Here is a 10,639-nt window from a genome sequence, read left to right as displayed (position 1 = left end):
TAATTGTCTTTGGAGAGCAACAATTAACATAAGAAGGTACCACTAGATAAAGGGTTTAATAATACAGGGGGGAAAAAAAGTAATCTAGTATTCATAAAAATGATAAAAGACGTTACCTCAGAACAAGTTTGTGCAAATCACATCTAAATCTAACTGGTAACAACTGACAGTGCCTGAATTGTACTGATGTGATTTTTTTTCTTTTTCTTTTTTAGCACCAGGTAACATCACGGCTGCTGCTTGCCTATATGATTTATTAATTTTAGAAAACCAACGTTTAGTCTAATCAATCTATGGGGCATTAGACAAAAACAAAAGCCTGTTACATATTAATGTAACAGACACAATTTGATATTTACTTACAATTGTATATCTGTCATTTCCCTCTTATACTGTATAGATGGTACTCTATCCCTGGTAACATAAAAACTTATTTGACAATAAAAGCAATTCAGATTCAGATTATATTTTACCACAGGTCTGAGCCATTCCACCTCTTCTTCCTGCCATTGGGTCAGATCAGGCAGGTCACCCAGGGAGCTCCTGTTTGGTGGGAAAGTGTTGTCCACAAAAAGCCTCCTCCTTCTCTGGTTGTAATATTTCAGCTGGTCATAATCTTGGTTGTTGAACTTTGCGGGATTGGAGGGGCTTCCCACGCTGCCATCTTGGTAGCGCAAGTTGATGATGCCGGTGCAAGTGCCAGATTCGGTCATGCTGGAATGTTTCCCTAAGACTGAGGGAAGACACTCAATGACAAGGACAGATTTAAACTGAGCTCCATTTAGATTTGAAAAGCGAGCAAAACACGTTATGTGAGCATGAGGTGTGTGTGCATAAGTTAAACTGAGGTAATTACCTGTGAGAAGGTAGCAATCAACTGCTGCTCTTTAAGAGAAGCCTTGGAAGTGCTGGATGCTTGTGTGGCAGTCTTCCCCTTATTTATACCCCTGATCTGTTATACAAGCACAACAGAATTAGACCCTCCTCCCATCAGAGAAAAAAACAACTAACTTAGCTAGGGTGTGGGGGTGTGTGTGTGGGGGGGAGGGGGTTGATAGCAGTTTGGTGGAGTAAATCATACTGAAATTTCAAAGGTTAATTTGATGTGGCATTAGCAGAAATATATTTCATTTGTTGCTTTCCCTTCATTATGTATTATGCAAGGCTTATTTTTGTGCATGGTGGTTATATTTGACCCATGAAAGCAACAACAAACAAAAAAACCCCCAAAAAGTTCGCTCTCTCCCTTTCTCTCTCTCTTGTGTGTGTGTGTGTGTGTGTGTGTGTGTGTGTGTGTGTGTGTGTATATGGGGGAAAAAAATCTCACCCTTTCTCAAGTTTCTTTTTCTAAGATCTTATCTGCATACTGTGAAGGGAAAAGTCAAGTCAAGTCTAGTCAAGTAAATTTTATTTATATAGCCCAATATCACAAATTACAAATTCACAGCAACACTACATCCTGTCCTTAGACCCTCTCATCAGATAAGAAACAACTCCCTAAAAAAAAAAACCTTATCAGGGAGAAAAAATAGGAAGCAACCTCAGGGAGAGCAACAGAGGAGGGATCTCTCTCCCAAGACAGACAACATGCAATGGATGTTGTGTTTACACAATTTACACAATACAACACTGAACGAGGATAACAGAATTACAACGGAATTATAGAAATAGTCATTGTATTTCTAGAAATACTCATCGTAAAACGAAAAGAAAGGTATCTTTGGAATCAGCACTTTCCAAGGATTGCACAGTTTGGAAAATATTTCAAAAAACAAGTTAAAAAATTTGGTTTATTTGCGAAAGAGGCATTCCAAAGATGCTTTGTGGAGACTTCCGGCAAATCCTTCCAGTGGTCAAGGGAAGCATGATACCTAACATTGTCAATGCTAGCTCTTATTACCACTGGGACAACTGTGGATTTCACCTTCCACATCCGATCTAGTTCTTCCCTTGGCACTTGGTATTTCTCTAGCTTCTCGTGCTCTTTCTTCCTGATGTTGCCGTCGCTCGGGATTGCTACATCAATCACTTCTGCTCTTCTTCTGTTCCTTATCAACCACCACAATGTCTGGTTGGTTAGCCAGCACCTGCTTGTCAGTCTGGAACTTGAAGTCCCACAGGATCTCAGCTTTGCCACTCTCAACTACCTTTGGTGGTGTCTCCCATTTGGGCTTGGGGACTTTTGCATTGTGAGGAGTTTCCGTGTCCTGATATCTGTGGCCTTTACCTCCTCCTTTGGCCAGCTTATTATTCCAGCTGGGTATCTGATCAGAACCAGAATCAGAATCATGTTTATTGTGCATGTAAGTTTGCACATATATGGAATTTGACTCTGGTTTCATGGCTCTCTCATTGTACTTAACATAGAATAACAACACTACTACAATCTTCAGATACATCCACAAGGATTGTCTTTAAACAGGTGAAATAAGAGGCAAAAACATGCAATGGTGCAGAGAATATATCAGTGATGACTGGTAGGTCATATGTGTTGATGGCTTGGTTCTTATTCTTCCCACTGAGCTGGCTCCTCAGAACTTGCCTCACTCTCTAGAGGAATTTGGCTGGAGCTGACATGTTTGCTGGCTCTTCATTGTTTCGATTAGCCTCCGAAATACACAGTGACTTGTAACAGTCCTGTAAGTCTGTTATCCTGCCATCTGGTAATTCAACCCCTTCATTCCTCACCATCTTTCCTCTTTTTGTCACCATTCGACCACACTTGAGTCCAAACAACGTCCCAATGTCATCGCTGTAGATCCTGCTGAGGTGGATCAGTGAGTCAACATTTCGCTCATCCCTGGCATACAGCTTGATGTCATCCATGTATAGGAGGTGGCTGATGGTAACTCCACTTCTGAACCTGTATCCATTTCCATTCTTTGTGATGATCTGACTGAAGAGGTTCAGGCCTATGCAGAACAGCAGCAGGGATAGTGCATCACCTTTGTTATGCAACATTTGATGGTTACCTGTGTTATTGTCTTTGAGTTGGCTTCTAGTGTCGTTTTTCAACTGCCACATTGAGTTCTTGATGAAGACTATTAGAGTCCTGTTTGCTTTGTGTAGTGTCAACAACTCCAGTAACCATATGAGGGCAATGAATCATAAACTTTCTTGTAGTTAATCCAGGCTGTGCTCAGGTTGGTCTGTCTGGTCTTAAGAGCCTTGGGTGACTGCTCTATCAACAAGTAGCTGAAGCTTTGACCTTCTGGTGTTATTCCCAATTCCTTTCTGTGTTTTACTCATGTATTGACTCATTTGCCCTTTTAACTTAGCTGCTATGATGTCTGACAGGATCTTCCATGTTGCGGAGAGGCAGGTTATTGGCTGGTAGTTTTAAGGTGTTTGTACCCTTGTGGGGATCCTTCATGATCAGTATTGTTCTCCCCTGTTTTAGCCAGTCAGGGTGAAACCCTGATGTTAACAGCAGGTTCATCTGTGTTTCCAGGCATTTATGGAGTGCCATTAGCTTCTTCAACCAGTAGGCATGAATTATGTCAGGGCCTGGTGCAGTCTAGCTCTTCATGTTTGAGACTCATTGTTGGATGCTGGCCACTGTGATGGTAGGTGGTTCTTGTTCTGGGATATACCCGCGGTCTCCTCTTCAGTCCACCAGCATGTGAGCATTGATGTTGTGTGATGTCTCCTTTTCCCATCTGTCCTTCCAGTATCGCTCAGTCTCTGGTTTGGGTGGATCTAATGTTGTCCCCTTGTTACTATGTGTTGCAACCTGGAATCAGGAACTATCCCAAAGCAACAAAGAAAGAGAATATTTAGATTTATTTACATTTTTGTATATTTATGTTTTTATATTTATGTGTTCTTGTCTTGTGTTGTATTTCTTTGTTGTTGTCTTTAAAATTGACCTACATTTGTATCTGAATAAAGTAAGATTTTTTTATACAAACATATTGACATTCGTTTGTATTAATCTGCTATGGAGACTGCATTGTATTTGTAAAGGGAAAGGATCTTGTTTCTTTAAAACGTTATGACACAGTAGGTCAGAGGAATATGAAAAGGAAGATGTGGTTAGATAGCGAAAAAAGAAACTGTACAGCAAGGTCATGTACTGTGCTGAGTCCTGAATTTTGTCAATGCAAAAACAAGAAAAACGATTTATATCAGGGAAGAAAATAAAGTTGCCAGAACTAGAGTGGAGTGTGTGGTGCATTCATTTGATGGGTGCAACATCTGCAGCTGGGAGTAAACTTTGGATGGTTCTTTGAGGAACAGGCCAGTTACTTTTTTGGCTTCTGCCTCTCTAGTGTTTCTCTCTCTCTCTCTCTCTCTCTCTCTCTCTCTCTCTCTCTCGCCATATGTATCATCTCATCTTCAGCTGCTTTTCCGGGGTTGGGTCGCGGTGGCAGCAAGCTAAGTAGGGCACTCCAGGTGTCCCTCTCCCCAGCAATGCCCTCCAGCTCCTCCTGGGGGATCCCAAGGCATTCCTTCTTTGCCACAACGGTCCGGTACAACGTCCGCATTACTGCTGATGCTGCACCAATCCGCCTGTCAATCTCCCACTCCATCCTACCCTCACTCGTGAACAAGACCCTGAGATACTTGAACTTCTTCACTTGAAGCAACAACTCATCCCCAACCCGGAGGGAACAAACCACCATTTTCCGGTAGAAAACCATGGCCTCAGACTTGGAGGTGCTGACTCTCATCCCCGCCATTTCACACTCAGCTGCAAACCACCCCAGTGCACGCCGGAGGTCGCATTCTGATGAAGCCAACAAAACCACATCATCTGCGAAGAGCAGAGATGCAATTCTGAGGTTCCCAAAACAGACACACTCCTCACTTTGGCTGCGCCTTGAGATCCTGTCCATGAGTATCACAAACAGAATCGGAGACAAGGGACAACCTTGGCAGAGTCCGACACCCACCGAAAATGTGTTTGACTTTGTGCCAAGAATGCGGACACAGCTCTCACTTTGGTTATACACCGGATGGCTTGTAGTAACTGCCCTGGTACCCCATGCTCCCGCAGAACTCCCCACAGAGTGCCCCGGGGTACACGGTCGTAAGCTTTCTCCAAGTCCACAAAACACATGTAGACTGGCTGGCCAAACTCCCATGCCCCATATATATATATAACTTTTTTTAAAAGAAACAATGTTAGGGAAAGTGCTCAGCAAATAAGAAGCAAAATAATTATATATATAAGTAAATTTTGTCAATGTTATAGCCCAATATCACAAATTACAAATTTGCCTCAAGGGGCTTTACTGCAACACAACATCCTGTCCTATGTCCTACTATTATTAATTTTCTATTAGTCAGTTACATATTATTAATTTTCCATTAGTCTTTTTTTTTAGAATATTCCCCACTTGTTGAAAGCACACTCCATGTGTTTGGACAGAGACTGCATGAACGTCCTTGAATTAAGGAATGTATTTCTTTGCTGCCAACAAATTGTGCAACAAACCAAACTGCCCAGTAACAATAGAGTGGTTCAGCATTTGTGGCCTTGACCAGCCACGATGAAATTTGAATCACCAACTATTACTACACACAACCTTATTGGTGATTTACCTATTGCGCACTTACAATTACATGCTACACACTCTTGGCTATGATCCAAGGTTTGTAAAGTATGCAAGCTCTTTCCTTCTTTCCTACATAAATACATATACTATACACACGCACACACACACACACACACACACACACACACACACACACATATATATATATATATATATATATATATATATAATAATGTTATATATGCTTTCCTGTGTAGCTTTATTGACAGCTGATGATTGCTTATGGCATGAAACAGGCTTGTACTCTCTCATAAAGAATTTACTTGACTCGCTGGATTATATACAGATGTAGGAAAAAAACTGAATGCACTGCAGGACAAGCTTGTTTCATGCACCGCGCACTCATCAGCTGCTAATGCATTAATGCTAATGTATTTGCAGCTGATGAGTGCGCAACGCACAAAACAAGCTTGTCCTGCAATGTATCAAAAGTTTTTTCCTACATATATATTGATATTCCGTTCCTCATTTGTTCAGCCCTTTAATCAACACCATTGACGGTTTCTGGAAAAAAACCTGCTATATATATATATATATATATATATATATATATATATATATATATATATATGTGTGTGTGTGTGTGTGTGTGTGTCTAAATATATAACAAAATATGTATATTTCTCATTTAACCAGATATGCATACACAATAATAGAATGTCATTACATTATAACACAGTGGCAGCAAACAAATACAGCCCTTAATTCAAATACTTTCACACAGTCTCTGTCCAAACACTGCAACCACAGAACACACGGCAGTTTGGCTCACGTTATCCCAATACTAGCATTAGCATTATCTAAGACAAAAATAAGGGATAAACCTGATAAAAATATACATCTGAAAGTTACTACATATTCATACACAAAATGTACCATGTGCTATGATCATGACATATCACTTGAACCTCAGTACATCATGTTTAATAGCTTTAGCACATAATATTTACAGGACAGAAAACTTGACTACCCACCCCCGAGCGTGGTACCACCTCTTTTAACAAGTGGGACGAATTGAAAACACGCTGTGTCCCACCTAAAGTAAATACTCCCATCCACCAGGAGAGGATGGTATTTACACTGTGAATGTAGGCAGACAAAAAAAAGTAGAGCCATTTATTACGCTGGTGGAATTCCTTTAACTGCCTGGAAGATCAACAGCAAGTTTTTCAATTTGAGATCGGCAGCAACAGAGAGCCCGTGTAAGGATCCAAAGAAACGTGAAACATATACATGTATTGGTTGGCCTGAAAACCAGACATGCAGCATCATTATGAATGTGCCAAGTCTAGCTGACATGTCTCTGGGGCTTTAGGATTTGGAAGGGAAGACCAGCATAATCAGTTTGAGCAATTCAGTTAAGGTGCCACTCCCTTATGTGGGCAGTTATGTCTGTGAGGCAAGTTCCAACCACTCAGAAACCTCAGTGTTGTCTGACAGAAAAGAAAGGTAGGGTTGCGTGTTGCTGGTGTAACAACGGTGAGAAAAATAATGTGCTCAGATGACTGGGCCAAGAGTTGTTAGAGTGTGAAAAGGAGGGGGCCGAGTTCTAGGCCTTGATGCCCGTTTGACGTGACCTGTTGGGGGCGGCAGACACCTCCCTGATAATTGGTATGACCTTTGAAGGAAAACACACATAAAGATCAATAATGAAAACGTGAACTCTAGCAACAATGTGAAGGTGAAGGTTTAAGTCTGGTGATTTAGTGAAAGTTGGCCTATGGCAGTGAAATATGAAATGAACATCATTTCAATGAGTGAATTTTATAAACCTCAAGATAATTCAAAATGCAGTGTATGTCACAAGGTGTGAAAAATATTCTTACAAATTTTCCGTTCTTAATCAGTAAAAATCATGAAAGATGTTACATGTCCTGTTGTGAGAACAGAGAAAGCAGACACAATGGAGGCTCTTATTTATGCGAGACAATCCATATGTTGTCATCCTTCCTTTTAGCCTTTTTTATTCTTTAGAAAGGGGGTTTTATGAGGATTAATGGGGTGCGTGTCGGTGTACAACTCATGACCTGGAAGTCATGTGGTTTTGTGAGATATCTGAGACACTGCAGGTGGCTAAATTTGTTCGTAAGAACTGCATATCACTTTGGACAACTCAGTTATGGTGCCACTCCCTTATGCAGGCAGCGATGTCTGTGAAGCAAGTTCTACCCTCTCAGAAACCTCAGTGTTGTCTGACAGAAAGGAAAAGCAGTGTTTGGTGTTTCATGCAGATCGGATTTACAGCATAGGAGGAGTTTGAAAAAGCAGGTTTTGCATATTTTGCAATTGTGCAAAAAAAACTTTTTTCGGCAGAAATGGGTGTGGCCTATGTCTCGAGATGCAGCTCAATTCAAGGAATGTGTGCATGCAACATTTTTGAATGTGCAATTTACAATATGGGAGTTACAGGCCAAAACGCACTTACCTTGATTATAGCGCTACCCCGCGGTGGACATGTGTCATATTTGATGTCTGACATTTGTGCACCATTCTAAATCTGCCCTGAATATTTCACCTACATAACTTTTACAGTGTATGCAGTGCCACATTTACCGATGGAATAATAATAATAACTAGACCTGCAGGCAGGTATTAACGGGGTCAATACATAAAGTGCAAGGTTAACTTTAGAAAGAGCAGAGCTGTAATTAAAAAAAAAAAATTCTCGGCTGGCCAAGCACATGTCACCAGAAGTCGAGTGACATCTTCAGAAGACCTTATTATTCAAGATTTTAAAGCCACTGCCATATATTCAATAAATTATATTGCCCTTTATGTACAGAAAATGGAAAATATATATTGAGGTTCCATTAGCAAAATCAAATTTTTCTCTAAAGGTCTGTCTACATAACGTTCACAGTCTAGATGTACACATAACAGACCTAAAACATGATCACAAGATATTGGACGCCAACGTCATTTGTATTACAGAAATGTGGTTGCAATACAATGCACCGAATAATAATATTGCAATGCCAGGATGGATATTTCATTATAAAGTCATGTCTCAATCATACAGCAATACGGCAATTCTCTCTGGTGTACAGAAAGAACAACATGGTGGTGTTGGCTTCTGTCACAAAATCACATCATTTGTATCAGAATCAGAATCAAGTTTATTGGCCATGCAGGTTTGCACATACATGGAATTTGATTCTGGTTTTGTGGCTCCCTCAGTGTACTTAACATAGAATAACAACATGACAACACAACAATAATATTACAATGCCAGGATGGATATTTCATTATAAAGTCAGGTATCACTCTAGATGTGCGATGTAGTGACTTGGAAGCCATAATGTGTAATGTTCAGCCTATGAGCCACAATTTCAAAGTGCTGTATAGACCGCCATCACACAAAATTGGCCTATTCAAAAAAACCTGACTACTGTAGTTTGTCATTTTAATCAACTTTCAGGAGGCAAAACAATAATGGGCGATTTTAATGACAATGTACTTGTTTTGAAATCAGTAGCATACTTCATGCAACAACAAGGTTACCATCAAATTGAAAACAAACCAACAACAGAAAATAGGCCAGTAATTGATCACATTTATATAAAGGTTATTGATCCTAAAATTTTTGAAGTGCAAAAAATGTCCACATGCTACAGCTAAAATTAATGTATTTCTTACTTATAATAATAATAATAATAACAATAATAATAATAAATCAAACTTATATAGCGCTTTTCTAACACTCAAAGTCACTTTACAATAAACGGCAGTGAAACAAGACAACAGATTAACATAACACAGACACACGGGGTGGATGGGAAGGGGAAGGGCTACGTAAGGGAGAAGCGGCAGTCACACACGACGCCAGCCGTACTCTCCGACTTAAACAGATACAAAAGGGCAACAAAAAACAATAGGTATCCACTAGGCAGTGGATACCTGGGGCCTGCAACATTCATCACAAAAGTAGCAACCTATTGGCCGATTGGTGCCAAAATTTTCCCAGAGCTTCAGTGAGATATGGGAAACTACTGAGCTGAGTTTCGTGTTAATTAATAGAACTGATTGCTGCTGAGGTATGTAACAGTCACTGTTTTGATTCCAACCTAGAAGAAATTGTTCCTTTATAACTTTCACCTTTTTTTTGTATTTGTGTATATTTTGTTTTGGCCCCCAGCCCCCTCATTCTGGACCCATCCATCCATCCATCCATTCCATCCATTATCTGAACTGCTTATCCTGCTCTTAGGGTCGCGGGGATGCTGGAGCCTATCCCAGTAGTCATTGGGCGGCAGGCGGGGAGACACCCTGGACAGGCTGCCAGGCCATCACACAGGGCTGACGCACACACACACACACACACACACACACACATACCTAGGGGCAATTAAGTATGGCCGATTCACCTGACCTACATGTCTTTGGACTGTGGGAGGAAACCGGAGCACCCGGAGGAAACCCACGCAGACACAGGGAGAACATGCAAACTCCACACAGAGGACAACCCGGGACGACCCCCAAGGTTGGACTACCCCGGGGGTCAAACCCATATCCTTCTTGTTGTGAGGCGACCGCGCTAACCACTGTGCCACCGTGCCGCCCCGTTCTGGACCCCTGATGATGATAATAATAATAATAATAATAATAATAATAATAATAAAAGTGGGCAGCGCAGTGGTTAGTGTTTCACTGTGAAGTCCTTAGATGGCACGACAAAGGTGAAACTGCCAACTCTGATCGAATGCTAAAATATGCCAGATGACATGGCTGAAATACCAACTTCAGAGGCAGCGCAATGGCATGCTCACCTCAGGTCCATTCATTCTTCCACTGGATCCGGATGCACAGATTCTTCTTCTCCTGGGTTGTGACATACTACAGGGCCACAAAGTGTGGGAGCAATGGAATGGACCTAACAACCCCCCCTATGCACAGAGACTCGACCTGGGGTGGGTCATGGTAGGAGATGTCGGTCTAGGATCAGTAAACAAGCCTGCAGCTGCAAGTACTTAATGCACCCATGTTCTCGACAACGGACATCCTTCCCTTATTTCTCAATGTAAAAACCAATTCTGCATCAGAGTTCAGCTGTAAGCCTCCATCTGAAGTTTCTCTAGCAC

General features: G+C 41.2%; 1 protein-coding gene across 1 annotated transcript in view; it reads right to left on the bottom strand.

Annotated features, from left to right (window-relative positions):
• The window catches only part of zgc:136872 (uncharacterized protein LOC678524 homolog), a 14,241-nt gene extending 13,528 nt beyond the window's left edge, over window positions 1–713 (bottom strand). The window contains exon 1 of the mRNA XM_056285361.1: window positions 474–713. Within this exon, the coding sequence (XP_056141336.1) occupies window positions 474–713 (240 nt within the window). The remainder of the gene's footprint in view (window positions 1–473) is intronic.
• Between the last annotated feature and the right edge of the window lie 9,926 nt (window positions 714–10,639).

Source organism: Lampris incognitus, chromosome 8 (assembly GCF_029633865.1).
Source record: "Lampris incognitus isolate fLamInc1 chromosome 8, fLamInc1.hap2, whole genome shotgun sequence".
Lineage (NCBI taxonomy): Eukaryota > Metazoa > Chordata > Actinopteri > Lampriformes > Lampridae > Lampris > Lampris incognitus.
The sequence above is the reverse complement of the archived record's forward strand: the minus strand, read 5'-3'. Positions and strand labels throughout refer to the sequence as shown.